The sequence below is a fragment of the Diadema antillarum genome, unplaced genomic scaffold (genome assembly GCF_040938485.1).
Source record: "Diadema antillarum isolate AM-2024a unplaced genomic scaffold, OU_Dant_1.0 scf00000045, whole genome shotgun sequence".
NCBI lineage: Eukaryota > Metazoa > Echinodermata > Echinoidea > Diadematoida > Diadematidae > Diadema > Diadema antillarum.
Window position 1 is genome coordinate 1165043 of NW_027270934.1, and position 17574 is coordinate 1182616.

Sequence of the window (17574 nt, forward strand, 5' to 3'; positions counted from 1 at the left end):
GATAATGTGCATTTAATGGATAAAGTCGTAAGTTATCAACCTTCTCGGCATGCTCTGTGACTGCCTTTAACCCTAACTTACCTGGGGGGGGGGGGGGGGGGCCATAATGGCCCCCCCCCCCCTCGACGAATTCCGCGACCATTCCAGCGCGCAAAATTTTTTGACCGCGCCGCTCGCCCGCTCGCCGACTTTTTACTTTCAAGTCTCGCGCAACTTTTGAGACCAAATTTGTCGCGCCCGGGCATACCGTTCCGAAGCCACGCCCCTTCAAAAAATTTTCGTCAACCCCAAAATTGCTCAAAAACGTGATTTTGTGTACAAAGTCAATACAAATTGTGTTTTTTCAATTAATTTATATAAAGATTCATATTTTTAATTTGGATGGCTGAAATCAATTTATTTTAGTATAATTATGCTTCAAAAAATGTGTATGACAAATTCTGCTGAAAAAAACAACAAAAACAAAAGTTCGAAAAAACAGAGAAATACATAACAAATTGATAAAACAATAAAAAACATGAGAAATTAAGTTTGATACTGAATTTTTTTTTACGCACAAATGTTTGGAATGTCACTAGGAATATTTACACCAAAAATCAGCATTCCATAAGCTTTTATAAGCCAATTACAGACAAAAATTAGGTTTTTTGCATATATTTGCATAATTAATTAATTTAAAATAGAAAATGCAAATTTTTTGAAAATTTAACTGAATAGTCTTGTAGACTACATCCGGCTTTATGTTCATGCAAAATTTTGCGGCGATCGAGATCTGAAGGGGGGGCCATAATGGCCCCCCCCCCCCCCCCCCCCCCCCCCCCCCCCCAGGAATTCAAGCTCGCTAAATAGCCCAGGTAAGTTAGGGTTAAGAATACGCTGGACAAGCATCGGAAGAATAATGTATTTGACTATGAATAACTACCCGTACTACATTAAGTCCTTGGTTTCAAGCAGTTTTCACCCTTTCCTGCCATTTGTATGTCCCACAGAAATTAGAGTATCACTTTAAGATACATATCTGAGTGAGATTAGCCCTGGCTATACATTGGAAGGATCAAGAGCAGCCTAGGATACAATCCTGATCGATGAACAGGCTCTGACCTACAGCATCGTTCCGGAAAAGTAAAGAAAAAGTAAAGTATCTGAAAGCTAAATACATGTATTTGCCACTGGGCAACTGCCTGTCAGAATAAGCAGGACCACACTAATGAGTATCTTTTATTCTTTTATTCACAAAGGCACTTTTCATATTTAGGCAACAGAGATGGGTTTGAGGATGAATTTGTGTTACGTTAGTCTTTTTCCCTCAAGCAGTTTCAAGCATGTGAACATTTCAGGTTATACATCAGGGAATAATCGTAATGGTATTGCATCACAACTTGCTATGGATTTTTCATACCACTGGAACACAAATCATCTCTTCTGTAGCAGCTCTCTTCCATAGAAGTATACAGGACATCATTTGAAATATTATTCATTAACTGAAATTGCTAATCAACTTCGATGGAAAATTAATCCCTGTACAGTGTATGCACTAGTAATATCACAGAGAACAGATGCCAGCTGTACAAGCAGTTGCAATTGCACATCTGAACCATATTTTTTGGTGAGAGAAAGACTATATTTGCTTAATGCTTTGTTTTTATACCATGATCCCTGCGGCCCCATTTGCCTGAATCGCAGTGCTGCCATGGGTAGGAGAGATACTCTCCTTTTTTTTATTTCCCCTTCGTAATCTAGTCTTATTCATTCCAGTCCTTGCTCCAATGAACGTTTTAGCTATCAGACAACGTTTTCGTTGATCACGACGTCTGGTCTGGCTAGACTACACATATTTCGCGTCACATCCCAGAACAGATCGCCTCCAAGTTTCTTTTACAGCCTATGACGAGCTGTCACTTTTCGCTGTGCTCATGTCACCCCATTTTATCATGGCCTACTAGGTTTCCCATCAGCACGGTGACTGCTGTGGTAAATTCTTTGACAGTATAAAAATCTGACATGGCATCCATAGCAATAACAGCCTGTCACGTTTGCCCACGCCATCCCACTGATTTGCCTCACGTTCATCCCATTTTGTCAACAGTGGCCTGAAACGGGACTGCCATGGCTGCCGGGAACATGGCGTAAACGTAGCACTACTGGCATCCACCTCACAGTTATAATTCTTCAGTTTCTCATTACATGTACTTCACAATTACAACTTCCTCTACATCTCAGTACATGCATGCATTTCCATGATGCGCACTCCAATAGCAATTACACATGGGGCATATCATCCAGTTCATTAATCCACACTGTACACATATTTTGCACCACAAATATATAAAAAATGAAAAGAAAGAAGAGCATAGTTTACTAAATATGTGACACCTAATAAATCCACCAGATTGTCATAGTTTATAGCAAATCATATAACATCTTCCCATTTTCTCTCTCTCTTTTTTTTTTTTTTTTTGAAAATGCATAGCTTTTCTTTCCAAAGTACTTATCATTTTATTTTGCCCAAAACCATAGTGCACAATTTCATAGTGAAACAATGCCACTGGTAAGTCTTCCACATTTCAGGATTTGATGCAGCAGAAAGTCTTCCCGTCAGTCAGTCTATCTTGGCATACATCAGATCTGGATCTGGAAGGTTACCTATAGAAATAGACAAAAGTTTTACAAACAACAAGAAATGAGAGATCGATGAAGGGAAGTCCTGAGGTGAGCTACTGTACACATAGTTATGCTCACACAACGTTCCTATATTTAAAGACAACCTAGAACTCAAAGTTTCAATCTTCACTACCGCAGTAATTAGCTTGTAGATTAGCCCTAGGTAGACGCACTCAGAAGTTAGCAATAAATCGATGATTAGAACCACAAGACATCTCAGGGTTTAATATGCTTTATCCACAAGCAGTGACTGTCAGAATTATATCTACACAATTAGGATATTCAGCATCTTTTCAGTTTTAGCGCATGTAATGAAAGAGCACTTAATTCCTCTTTTAGAAAGCAGGGATTCCAGAATAGTATTGCCCTTAGCATATGTCAGTGACAAGTGCAGGCCGTGTGTACTTTTCATAAAAATATAAATTTTGTGTAATTCTCCTTACATTTTCTTTAGATTATTTTCCATATGTGGCATCACAACTGTCGTCATCTTTTCATCCAGCAATGGCTGCACCAAAATTTTAAAATTTATAACTTTTGGATCAATTGTTTGATTTTTCCAAAACTTTTACTTATGCACTCTACTCATACTGCCACATTCACTCAATCCATATTCATACTTGAAGGTTTCCTTCCTCTTCAAATACTGTATATACGAAATACCGGTATTTCGCGAGGTTTTCATTTTTTTCACAAATTTTGCGAGTCGGATGCTATTCGCGAATCTAGAAACACATGAAAATATCAACTCTCATCCGGAAATAAATGTGACATGCACGCATACATTTCTGCATTCAGTGCTGTACTCCACAATCGCAAATTCAACCACTCGGAAATTGATGGGAAGTCCTGATTTGTGAAAAATTAGATTCGCTAAATATAATATGGCGTATAAAGTACTTACGGCCAAGTGCCAGGTTGCATCTTTCCCCCACAAAGTAGGCTGTGACAAACAGAGCAAATGCTACCACAAAAAACAGCACAAACTGGATTCCATTGAGAACCTCAAGCACAGGATAGACCCAGATACCCTTGTTGAACCCAAGAAACATCAACCTGCAGATGAAAAGTAATCAGAGGAGAGTGAACTTCAACATGCCGGCATAAACATTTTGATCAACATTGACAGTTGTGTCTTGGCTCCCTGCCATCTGGCGTGACCGATTTATTTCGACCTGCTCGCGACCTTCACCCATTCAGTATCACTTTGCAATGTGTCGAGACTGAACATAAATAATTGATCACCATCTTGGATTCCAATAAACATATTTATCAACTCTATGTAAACATTCTTTGGCACGTAACATAGGATGATGGAATGTTGACTGTATCGATGCTATATTTGATGCTATTTGATTACCGGTACACGAGATTTAATCAACCAACCTCCTTATCAGAAGTAACAGATTGAGCTTTGCTCAGCATCACTAAAAAAAGTTTCAACAAGCAATCTCTTAACTGATAAAAACGTCAAAACACATACAGTTGAGAACAACTTCTGGGAAGCTAGTCTTGAATAGTAGTCATATTGACATAGATAAGGAGATTTCTGTACACAAGATTATCCCATGTTACAGCAACATACACAATCAAACAAAGAATATGAACTGACTCTTTCTAACCATAATGAAGAAAGGTGATAGCAAAGGATTCATTTTGATAGACAAGAAAGGACATTTTGGAATAACCTGGAGAATGCATAAAAGTCAACAAATTATAACTTTTTAGTTTTTTTCTATCAACATACTCAAAGTGGTATGCATACAATCACTGCTTGATGAACAATCATTATAGTTTCACTGGGCTAATATATAAAGTCTATCTATCTATCATCATACCCAAAGGAAAACTATTAAACTTCTATCACTAAACTTCAATTGCAGCCGTGTAAAAAACTTGATTTTGAAAGAATGAACATACAGTGTATATTGTCTTTGACACTTTAGATAAAACAGTTTTGTAAAAGGATAGGTTTTCATGACACTTTTTTCACTTTGCAAATTTAGAATGTGATTACGTAGAACATATTGACAGCATATTGCACAAATTTTTTTTATGATCTCCTCAGAAAGTATGCAGTGGACATTTAGATTCACTGCAGGAACCACATACACCATTTTTGTAATTCTTTGAGCAGACTCTGATTTAACGAAATAAATGACCTATCTATTTGTTGTTTGTAGAAGTTGACACAATTAATGTGATCCGGTTCTTCAACTTTGTTTGTTTGTTTCTAGCAGTTGGCTCTTAATGTGTTTCAGCTTCTTCAGGTTACATTACCTTATCAACTGGGGGGGGGGGGGGGGGAAGGGGTGCTGCTGAAATCATTGCACCATTAAAGGACAAGTTCATGTGGATTGCATGAGTACAGCTGCACTATCTGTTGAACACAGTGAAAGTTTGAGGAAAATCAATCAATCCGTTCAAAAGTTATGAATATTTGAAGTTTCTGCGCAGTCACTGCTGGATGAGAAGAGTACTAAAAAGCTTGTGATGTCGCATAAGAACAATATTAGGAAAATATGAACAGAATTCCACATTTCTTTTTCAAAGAGCACACATTACCTCAACTTGTCACTGATGTAATATTATTACCCTGCCTTCTAAAAGAGGCAAGTCAAGTGCTCTTTTAACTTGTGAGAAAAACAAAAGTATGTTGAATTCTCTTATTTTCTTTATATTGTCTTTGCAAGTGACATCACAAGCTGTGGTAGTCTTCTCATCCAGCTATGACAGCACTGAATTTTCAAAAATTGATAACTTTTGAACAGATTTTCTGATTTTCCTCCAACTTTCTTGGATATGTGTTCTACTAATATTGCCACATTCACTCAATTCACATGACTATTAAGGTGAACTTGTCCTTTAAATTGACGCTCTGATATTTACTCATATCTTTCTTCATGTGTTATGTGCTGTTGTTGGTTTGTTTGTTGAGAAAGACATGAAATATGTTAAACAATTTTAGTGAATCTGCATGCAATAACAAAGAAACTGTTCACAGAGTTCTTTTTCGGACCACCAAAATTTCAAACTCAAAGATTTTAGTGGCCCCAAAGGGTCAAGCCTTGCTGTATGGTATAGCAGGATGTCGGTTATAGATGGGAAAAGGAAGCAACTTGTCTGCATGACCAACAAGGAGCACCAAGTTGCAGAGATAAATCATGACTGAGAACTGAACCTGGCCAGAGCGAGGAGCTTTTAAAGAGCAAAGAAAACGGAGGAGACTAATACCCCATACTGCCGGCATGTTTCAGAGCCTCCTCCAGGAGGTTTGAAAGCTCGCTTGAAAGAGAAGTTTCTTGTCTGTTTATACTGCTCAGGCTGGTTTAGCCAAAGCAGGTCCAACTTGCTCCATTCCCTAGTAAATGGTTCCCCTCTGATACATAGTGCTTTTTGAATTTCTTACAAACCACAAAAAGTGATTGAGAGTGAAAGTGTCCAAGTTGTCATATCATTTGTTTATGCATTGTATGTGATGATTGTAAATGTTAAGAAATTTATAAATTTGTTCCATTTTCAATCCTGCTTTTTGAGAAGTGCAAGGGGAGATATATGCTGTTTTCAAGAATCAGAATATGACACAGGTAAAGAAGGATCTTGCACAAGTATAAAAAGGAAAATGAGAGCCAGAAAATGGATATAATTACCAAATAATGTACACCAGCCCAACAAATAAACTGCTGAGTATTCCAGTCTTCCTCCGTGGCTGGTTATGCTTCACAAGATACATCTCTATCAAGAGGATGAACAGCAAATTTGTATGCTGGGAAAACAAACAATGTGGAAATGGTATTGCAGGAGCAAAGATGATGAACATCATATGAGCACAACTGAAAATATTAAACAGACCACTTACTAGTATTTGACTTTCAAAATGGTATGGTATTGGCACAACACATGCATGATCTTGTTCCAAACAATTTTTTTTTTTCCAGTATGCATGTAGGAAGTACAAGTATATAGCATATTTTTGGATTGGGAAGAGGATTCAGCTTTTAACTTTTTGTGAGATACTTAGAAACCACTTTATATGAAATGACAAAGAGCATACAATTCTAAAAGAAATTCCAGGTTTATTCAGTGAAATCTGTTGAGAAATGGCTGAGGTATCCAAAAACAAAGTTAAACAAAGCAATCCTGATAAAAGGTGGGTTGTGCTTTTTATTAGGATTGCTTTGTTTTGCACAGAATCTCAGCCATTTCAATTCAATTCAGTTCAATTCAATTCAATTCAATTTTATTGTCCGTTTCTGGAAATTTGTTTTGTTTGCATGCATATCCGGTTACATCGATACATATACAAGGCACACGTATGCATTGTAACATAGATACAGTTGAACCTCTCTTATCCGGCCTCCCTTTATCCAGATCTCTCTATTATACGGACGCAATCTCGCCGTGATTTGTTTTTTTTAATAATTACCTGAGGAAAGGGGGATTCCCAACTCCTACACAAACACACATGAATTACATATTACTTTCAACATGATTAACATACATTACATCAAATTTCCTTCCAAATTGCTTACCTTCAGACATTTTAACATCCCCAAACATCCCCAAATGTAACAATGAAAAGGTTGCAGTATACACATTACTACATGTGGTACTACAATGGGCTACTGTATGTGTATGTGTATGTACATGTATAAAGCATTGAGACTCCCGTATCCGGCCAAATCCCTTATCCGGATGAGCCCCGGTCGCGACTTGTCCGGATACGAGAGGTTCAACTGTACATTCAAAACCAATTTTCATCGAATAAACTGAAATTCCTCTTAGAATTATATGCACTTTTATATTTCACACGAGGTTTCTCATTATGCCACGAAAAAAAAAAGTGGAAACCTGAAGCCCCATCTCAACCAAAGCTATACCATCCCTTAAAAGGACAAGTTCACCTTCATATACATGTGGGTATAGTGAATGCAGTGCTCAATATTAGAAGAACACTTCAGTGAAAGTTTGAGGAAAATCAGACCCCCCCCAAAAAAAACAAAAACAAAAACAAAAACAAAAAAACAAACTCGGCCATCAGGGCACGATCATAATGAAATTTTCCACTTGAATTTTTTTGAAATTATAAATTTCTAATTTCAATTAATTAATGATGCAAATTAAGCCCACGATCATAATTTAGCCTAACTAAAAGCATTGAGAGTCTACCTTTTGGTTATCTGTTTAAACAAATTCAACAATTGTACATAATAAAAACTCCCCAAAGTAATTCATTTCAATTCTTATGTATTTTATTGTTTTGTTTCTTGTGTAATTCCTTGCTCTTTACGTTTGTTTTTTTTTTCAGTGTTATTTCATAGCACATTGACACTGACCACTTTTTTACCATAATCAGCTTAAAATTAATCAAAGTGACAAATAGTACAAATAGTAAGGTTTTCATGAATTTTATGACATAGCACTGTTTCCATAGGAAATGTATACAAAATCCCAAAATTACGCCCATTTGGACATGACATGCAGTTACAAAAATGGGCATAGCTTCGTAACAGTATGCATAGATGTTGCAAATTCGGTCTCAAAAGTTGTGCAAGACTTGAATAAAAAAAGGTCAAGAAACCTTGTAATGAGGCCTTCTCGCGTTGCAGAATTATTGTGCAAAATGTTGAGGGGGCAGATTTCCACCCCCAACCCTTTTAGGGTTTAGATGAATGAGGTATTGGATTATCAAATATGTACAGAAATTACTTTGTCAATTTGTTGACAGTTTAGATATTGTAGAAGGAATGTCTCCTCTATCTTTCTCATGACATTTCATGAAAATTTAAGTTTCTTTGCTATATGGCTTGAACAACTTATAAAAGCCCTGTACACATCAGAATAACTGTCTGTGTTTATTGCATGTTTTCTACTGAGCTGGGGGGGGGGGGGGGGGGGGGACTTTGGCACCTCCATGGGTTTGCCTTTGAATATACACCCTTTTGACTCAATAGATATTGTACAAATATGTCTTTTCTACAGACCTTTTTCATGACATTTAATCATCTCATATATTTCTTACTCATTTTCATTATTTATTGTAATTATACACTGTATCTATTCTTTTTTTTTGGTATGTTTGTACTTGTATTTTGGTATTTTGGTATTATTCTGGTATAGATATTAATTTTTCCGGTAAACTGTGCGCTTAGAAACATCGGTATTAAGTGCCTTATGTATTGTATTATTATTATTATTATTACTCTCCAACTGATTTTGATGAACGACTCATTTAGATTAATTCACATCCACTTGAAAATGGGGACCTTTTCATTTGACATTTACTTAAACCTGACTACAATTTCTTTTAATACTATGTGTGCACAAAATTAATGTAGTATTTGCACATTTCAAGTCAACGCAATACATGTATTATCAAATGGCTGTGATAAATTGCAAATTGGCAGTTGCTCAATTTTTTGCCCCTGATCATCAAATCTTGTCCTTGCAGTATTCAGCGGTATTACTTCCTCCTTTCATTCTGATAAGTTTCCTATCACACCATCTGTTTCATGCATTTGGATACGTGTCATCTATACATCTCTGTAAGTGGACTACAGCATCCTTTTACACATCCTGTTAATCTACATCCTGTCTTTCACTTCATATTTTTGATTGCACGTAACCGCATTCTAAAGTGACTTCAGCCAACACGTTCCACATGGCCCTGGGAGTTAATGTTCATGTGATTGACAATTGATACACATTGCTTTCCTGACAGTTTTTCTGCCGGCCAGTTGTCTCTGAAAGTCAAATTCAATAAGGTTCTGCAAATATTCCTAAACCATACAGTCTTTATATTTCTGTCATGGCTGAAAACTAATATGATGTCAGGCCTTGAATGCCATTTGATTTTTATAGTCTTGGCCACTTTGGGGTTTGACTCTCAAATATTTTGTAGGGGATGAAGGCTAATATTGATTTACCTAAAAATGCTTTGACTTTCACAATATCTATATGACAAGTGTTTCTTTGCCTGGGAACAAAAGTTACCACTGTTGTTTTAGGAAGTATACTGTAATAACTTGATATTTACTCATGAAAATATTGGGGAAAACATAACATTTTAGAACATATTCTGGATGAAATATATATGTGTGCATCAATGCAGATCTACGAAATGGAGAAATGAATGTTTTTGTCCTTTTACTTATTAGATATTCCAATTACTTTCACACGAAAAAGGGGCATGGCCAATAGTGGCTTTAAACCCTTTGAATTTTGGAGAGGCATCTCTTCCATTGGCCTCATACTGTAAAAGTGGAAACTTTTGCGGTGGGTGTTGAAATTTTCACGCATTTCGCACAACCAGAAACTAGCGTGAAAATAATAGACAAATATTTTTGTTTACCATATGTTTCTATACTTAATGTGTTGATTCCACGGAATTAAAAACATGCGAGCCTCTTCTTACCTGGCCAAGCGCAAAAAAATTAGTCACACGAAACTATCCACTCTTACAGCAGTCTTAGTGTAATTTGAGCACTGTGACTACAAGTACATACCATGGCGTGGTTGATCCAAGATGGGTACACAGCTTCCTGTTTCTTGGGAAAGATGAGTTCTCTATCGACAGCGAAGATTGCCCAGAACATCACCACTACCAGCTGGTCAAAATAACAGAAGCAATGATGCATTATGGTGAATTAGAATCAATAGTAAATTTTATGATGTGACCATTCAATGCGTTTATGTTGTTCACATTTACACTTTCAATGGAAATATGTACATTTTTAAAAATTCTTCCTACATTGTGATTCACCACTATTGGTTATACCACTATTTCAGAATGATTCCTGCAAAGCCAAATTTTTAAAACAACGTAATAAACCTAATAAAGATCAAATACAAAGTTCTGCAATGGAACAAAGCATGATTTTAGGGAAAGATGCAAAAATCTGCAATTGCACACAAAAATGGGATGGTAACAAAATAAAATGCAGATATTACAAAGAAGAATACAACTTTTGTATCAAATGACCAAATCATAAGTTTTTGAACAGCAAACAGAAAATTTGTAGCGTAGAGTTTTAATCTTTACATCAATTTTAAATAAATTCCTCAAATGCTTATCTTGAAAATGAATGAATTCAAAATCTTGAATTTCTGGCATGTCATTATCTACGGGTTATAAGACAAAAACATTCATGATTGAGAGGAGGAACGGGGAAGATGTCACACTTTAAATGTAAACAATCTAAGAGAGGCAAAAATCGTGGCTTTAAGGGATCCACACTTCACATTAATCTATCATTAACACTAATAATGTTGTTATGCCGACTGGTAGGCCTCTGCCATAATGCATGGTTCTCCCAGTAGGTCTAAAGTATGTCTTGCCAATGGGGAACAACAGGTTTTCACATAATTGTCAAAAATGTTAATGACATGTTTGTCAAAAATGTGTTGAGGCAGTGTTTACTTTCCTTGAACTAGGCTTCCATTTGGATGGATGGCTCAATTGTTTATGGGAGTAGGTATTCAGGTAATTTTTTACCTTTAAACCTTGCCCTTTGAGCCCATGGCCAACAATTCTTTGAAAAAAAAAAAAGATCACTAAATGGGAAACCTTTAGGCATTGCATAGATAAGGGAGAAATACCAAAATGTTGGCAATTTGACCTTGATATTTGACCTTGAGCACTCATGCCGAGTTTCATTAGGATACCGCAAAACAGTTTTTAAAGGGGATGGCTAGTAACTGATCAGTGGGAATCAGTGGGAATGCTAAAGGATGATTGTTCCAATCCTTGTGAGATTCATTTAAGAGTATTATATATCTGTTGTTGTGTGAAAATTGTTTGCTTCAGAATGGTCTCATATTCAAGTAATGTGCAGTTTAATGTTTCCAGATCGCCCTGTCACTGTACAGGCATGCTAACCTGGAAACATTAAACTGCACAATAGAAGAAAGCATTCAATTGGTTTTTATTCAAAATCCGCTTTTTTTTTTGGGGGGGGGGGGGCCTCCATCTTCACCAAGGATGAAAGTGCTTATGCAATGAATTTTCACAGTGATTATATTTTGCAAGCCCACAACAAAAAAGGAAAGAAAAACTTACAGCTCCTATGGGGAACGCCAAAGAGCAGAGAAACCAGTCTCTGAAAGCCAGGAGACGTCTACCAATCGGACTCCTACTTCCTGACGTCATGATCAGATCAGTCACACAACATATGAAGAAGTAGAATATCTGGAAAAGCTGCAAACAAGCCAAGTCATAATTAAATCATACTTTAGAATCAAGAAAAATGAAGACAAGCATGAAGACTTCATATTGATATAGAAAGAGGTCACTTTATCTTGCCTTTGTCTTACTGGGTAATCAACATCCTCAAGACGCTTATGTCCTCATGATCAGTCAATATACATGTCACACTGTATACATGTACAGTATAATATGCAAATGTGGTTTTATAAAGGTAACAAAAACATAATAAACTACCATGGCAATGGCCAATGTACCGTATGTCCCCCCCAAAAAAATTACAACAGGACCCTCTGCAATGATATCTTTAAAAATAGTGAATCAATCCGAATACAAATTCAGGGTATGAAACTATAACTCATTGCCCACATCTTACAGAAAACCCCATACGATTTGCTTCAGTGGTCAAAGAGAAATAAGGAATTTTGTAGAGGATGTCAAGAATCTCTTCCCTCCAAGTTCTGTCTATTGTATTCACACAAAAAAGAATTGAACTTGAAGTGCTAAACTTGGAAGAATCAGACTCATGATATGCTTAACAACTTTTCACATTTCTCTGTGACAGCTTAACCAATTTGAATGGGGTTTTCTGCAAAATAGAGCTAAGATGATATATTTTAAGACCCTGAAGGAGCATTCAGACAGTTTTAATGCAAAAATTTGATTGTATTTTTTTTTTTTGGGGGGGGGGGGGACATACTGTAGAGCTAAGCTTGTTTGTTTGTTTGTTTGTTTAGATTTATTTTACTGATTTAAATAGCCATTGCAGAAGGAATTACATGCTTACAATGGCAGCAAGCCTCCTATGGGACCAACTGCTTTTAAAAAGTCTTCTCAGGACTAAAGTATTATGGGGTGAATTGCCTTTATCAACAGGAGTGAAGCTGCAGATAGAATAAGTTGTATGCGTAAAAAGAAGAAATTGAAAGCTTGTGCTATCCTATGTCCTTTAGCTTGAATCTGTTTGCATGAAAAGTAGCTATCGTTTGCAAGCAAATGCAACAGCTAATGCAAGCAAACACAAGTGTGGTAATTGCTTTAAAGAGATGGAGCCTTTGCTTAAAAATGCACGCAATTACTTAGCGTGAAGTGGAACAGCTTTTGCTTGATAGGATGCACACATCTAACTTAAGCATCATCTTCATGTTCGTATTCAGAGAAAAGCCAAAGTTGAATAGGAGTAGAAAGAAATCAACAATTGCAACTATCAACTGACTGAGACATATTGAAACTATTTTGTTTCAACAACCAATGGGCCATACACACATTATGACATAGGCCCTATGGCATAAAATAAACAGCAGCCCTTTGTTTATAAGCAATTGCTCCAACAAGCACAACCACAACTCATGCAAAGCATGTCAAGCAAACGATCAAGTTCAAGCAATTTCTTTTTAGAAATCTGTATATTACATGCATATCTTTCGTCTCTGCTCAAACCCCCTTTGGCTTTGCTTGCCTTCACCATTCGCCGAGCAATTTCTTATACCGTTTCAAGAAAGACGTCAAAGTTTCAAAAATTCAAAGATTGATCTTAGTCTTAGAACAAGATTGACACTTTCTGTGACTTACTCTGATAACTGTCACAATTCAAGTAAATTATGGAGAATCGATAATGTTTAGGTCTATCTGTCATTTGTATTAAGCGAGAAAGAAAGACAGAATGAGAAAGAACAAGAAAGGAAGAGAGATCAAAGGAAGAAAGAGGAAAATGATTTTTGAAAAAATTGTAAGAAGATTAATAACATATAAATGGATATGTGGGTCAACGTATTGCCGTACCGGAGGTGAAGAGGAAGGAACTGGGGCACCGGTACCAACCAGCTCGCGTGCGCCGCCGCGCCCGGGCCACTCCAGTGCCTACACCGAATGCAATGCTCGGGGCAGTCGTGGAGATGCAGAGCCTAGAACTGCAAGTTCACTTACCATCGACCAAATCGTCAGAAACTTCAGATCTTTCCCATAATTTGTGTGGTTGGGCAGCTTTTCGTCTACCTCCATTTTGAAGTAGGCGTACACGTATGAGTAATACGAAAATATTACAAAATGGAATATCGTGGCAAGTACTTGCGAGGCCATCTTCCTGTTTCCGCGTTTCTTGAACGGTAGTGGACTGACTTGGTGAGACGTGACAGGATCAGAGGAAGCGCAGCGCATGCAGCGCGCCGGTCATTTCTCAGCTCGGCTAGTGGGTAGTATCAGACACGATGAGTGTTCATAACGGAGTCATCCTGCACGCTTCTTGTTTACATTCGGTTTAGAACTCGAAGAATACAGTTGATTCTTTTGTTCAAATCCAATTCAGTTCAATTCAATTTATTTTCATTTCTTCTTCGACAGAATATAACATAAAAAAGCAAATTACAAAATTAATTATCTTGAGGTATACTTAATGAAATCATACTATTTCAATACAAACTTTTCATCTGGGCATAAATTCCAGTATAGATTGCTTGTTTGAAGCAAATTTGGGGCAAATAGAAGATCTTATTGTATGGGGGTAATGCACACTGGAAACAGAAAATAAAGTGACATCCCTGAAAAGTACCCTTTTACTGTGGATGTGCCCATAGGCCTATCGCAGTAAGAATTAAGATGCGTGCATGCGTGTGTATAATGTTCCAGTTTTCGTATTTTAGAAGTTCGGACGCAGTGCAAACGTATTGTCTTTTACTTTATGAAAGTACATTGTATATAATCAGCACTTTACTCCCGTTAAGTGATTTATTTTGTATGATGCTTATGCAGGACATTTTTATAAGAGTATCAATAGCAACAGTTGCTTAGATTTGTATACTTGTTTATTTCCTCTATAGGGGACTGCAACGTACGAGCTATAAGCTTTTGAGTAGTTCCCTCCATTTCCACAGCTTATACCCTTTCCCCAATAAATTCCGTTACATTAAACTTTCATTCGCTTTCTTTATCACGTGGTAATTCACTAAAAGGTGTAAATATTTGAGAATATATTTTGTATCCATGAAATTATACTGTGCTTGCGATTGTATATTTGCTGAAAATGAAAAATGAATTAAATGAAACAAAAATGAAATGAAAAATTCGTGGTTTGTTTCAATTTTGTACCGTCTGTTTATTAGAAATGACATGCTAACACGCCTTTGAAAAGGAAACGTAAATAGTACGCATCGACATGAGAATGATATAAATCTTTCATTTATAGTATAATGACAGCGAAAGCTTTCATGAACAGACAATAATGAATGAAAGATAATAGACTATGATATTATGAAAGATAATGTAATCAATTTTACAGAAAATATTGCAAACATATATTTCTACAAGCTGTTACTGAACGACAACCAAACGTGTCTCTTCTGGCGATCTTCTCTCTGTGGTTTTGAACAAAGTCAGCCATAATAAATTTCACGACGAATACTGTATTTATGACGATGTATACTGATCTCTGAAATCAAACTATGTAACTTCTATTTTTCCAGTGGTTCAAACTTTAAAACCCTGCGATGTGGCATATATTCCTCTCTTGCAACTTTAGATTTTTGTATAGGACACCTTTAGCAGTCATCAGAATTATGATATTCCAGGCAACATTCTCTTGAAGTGAATTCTTCCTTGCAAGTGGTCCTATGAAATTAAAAGTTGACATGTTAGTTTGACTTCAATACCCTGATCATCAATTTTAATCTTTTATGTATGGCCAAATGAACATCTAAATACGTGTCATATATTTTCTAAAAACTTTCTACTACTTCTTTTTAGATTACTTGGATACGCCTCCTAATCCTTTTCTCTCAAGACTATGACCTCATGCTGAGGTACTAATGATGAGCAAAGTCATTGCAATGTACCTCCCCCACAGATTGAGCACAACTTGCAAGGATTCCATACAATGTCTTACATCCGTATAATGTTGACGGCATCATGAATCAACACAAGTCAACATGCATTTGCATTTCATAGATCATTTAAAGTTTAATACCACTCCATTTATGATCAATAACCAGACAAAGAAAATGGTAAAGGTTTCTTGAATAGACGAGCATGCTTTTATGAATCTCACGAAGTGTTAAAGTCTCATAGTGTATCACGGAACATCGATAGTAAATCAGCTGAGTCTCTTTTTAAGGACATTCTAGCAGTTTCTGCTAGAATGGCAACTTCTACTAGCAAGAGCTAATCATGAAGCAGGATTCTCTTCATTGCACTCACCTTTGTAACAAGAGTTGCTTCCATACCATTTTTTTTTCATGAAATGAAGTTCAGAAAGGGCGAAGTTATGATTTCATCACCATATACCATCTCCCATGCATTACTAGCAATGACTTGTATTCGCACTCATATTTAAGTCATTATAGCTGGATCCAAGTAATATGCAACATAAACCCCTTCTCTGGCATAATTATGTCTTCTATGCAAATTTATCACAAATTCGCTTCTCTTAGCACCATGTCCTTCTGGACGAATCAAAACACTCGTGTTCTATGTTTGAACCAAGTTTTCAGCGAAACGGTTACAATTCGCTATTCCGAGGTTTCGTTAGTCCGAAAATGAATAAGGTTCGTTATGCTGAAGTTTCGTATAATTCCGAAAATGAAGGTTTGTCATTTCGAAGGTTCGATAATCCGAAAACGGAATAAGGTTCTTGAATACTAAAAGGTTCTTTATAGTAAGCACCTTCTTTTCATTTTCGGAGTAACGAATCTTCTTTCATTTCTTAATTAACAAACCTTCGGAATAAGAAACCTTCGAAAATGACGCCATTTTTAATGTTATTAACTAATCCTTTTTCATTTTCGGATGAATGAACCATTAAGTACAGGAAATTTGTGTGTTTCGGAATAACAAAACTTATTTCATTTTCGGATTAACAAACCCTCGGAATAACGAACATCACTTCGGCGAAACATAACTTGATCTCTGGCCAAGATACATAATAAAATCATAAAGGTATAAAAGGTAGTTGCTTTACTAAAAGTGAATGAACACATACAAAACTGATTTGTCTTTCACCAGCTCTTATTATATTATATGTATTACATATATATATATATATATATACATATACATATATATATATATATATATATATATATATATACATATATATATATATATATATATATATATATATATACATATATATATATATATATATATATATATAATATATATATATATATAATTATGCATATATTATAAATGAAAATAAACCACCTAAACTTACAGTGTGTCAGCAGAACATAAAACATAAAAACTGTCAAACTGACCCTATTAGAGCCATCTTGATCATTTGCGGTCCTTTATAAAAAAGATATTTTTATAAGAATTCGAAAGGAAGAATTTGCATTGGATAAATGAACTACAAACTAAATGCTGATATTTTTTAAAAAAAAGTTGCGGTCTAATTCCTGCTCAGCTTCCATTGATCGTTTACATTCATTTCGGTGAACTCTCTCCTGTACATCGCAGTAGCAACTTGTCGCCTGATGTGATCTTCTCTAATACCCGAGAGATTTACTGCAGCTTATCCATAATAGATCACCAATGCCGCTGACATTGTTATACAAGTATTACACGAGGAAACCATCTATATGTAGACCTATATACACATGCACACATACCTAAAGAGCAAATTGAATATTACAAAATGCTTTATGCAATGCACGAAATCAAATGATATTCATCGGAAGTAGTTTGATTGGAGAATGCCAAACTCGAGCACTGAGTATGAA

General features: G+C 36.1%; 1 protein-coding gene across 1 annotated transcript; it reads right to left on the minus strand.

Annotated features, from left to right (window-relative positions):
* Positions 1–2026: 2026 nt before the first annotated feature.
* LOC139714444 (androgen-induced gene 1 protein-like) lies at positions 2027–13957 on the minus strand. The gene is made up of 6 exons (XM_071626154.1): positions 13790–13957; positions 11720–11857; positions 10167–10268; positions 6312–6427; positions 3566–3717; positions 2027–2643 (listed from the first exon to the last, which is right to left on the minus strand). Exons 1-6 carry the CDS (start codon positions 13940–13942, stop codon positions 2600–2602), a joined length of 705 nt encoding a protein of 234 aa, XP_071482255.1. The 5' UTR covers positions 13943–13957; the 3' UTR covers positions 2027–2599.
* Positions 13958–17574: the final 3617 nt, after the last annotated feature.

Coding starts and splice junctions, on each gene's coding strand:
- LOC139714444 (XM_071626154.1), bottom strand. CDS start 13,942: ATGGCCTCGCAAGTACTTGCCACGATATTCCATTTTGTAATATTTTCG. Junction 10,269..11,719: donor TGGCGTTCCCCATAGGAGCT/GTAAGTTTTTCT, acceptor TATTTTGACCAG/CTGGTAGTGGTGATGTTCTG. Junction 3,718..6,311: donor GGGCTGGTGTACATTATTTG/GTAATTATATCC, acceptor TTTCATCTGCAG/GTTGATGTTTCTTGGGTTCA.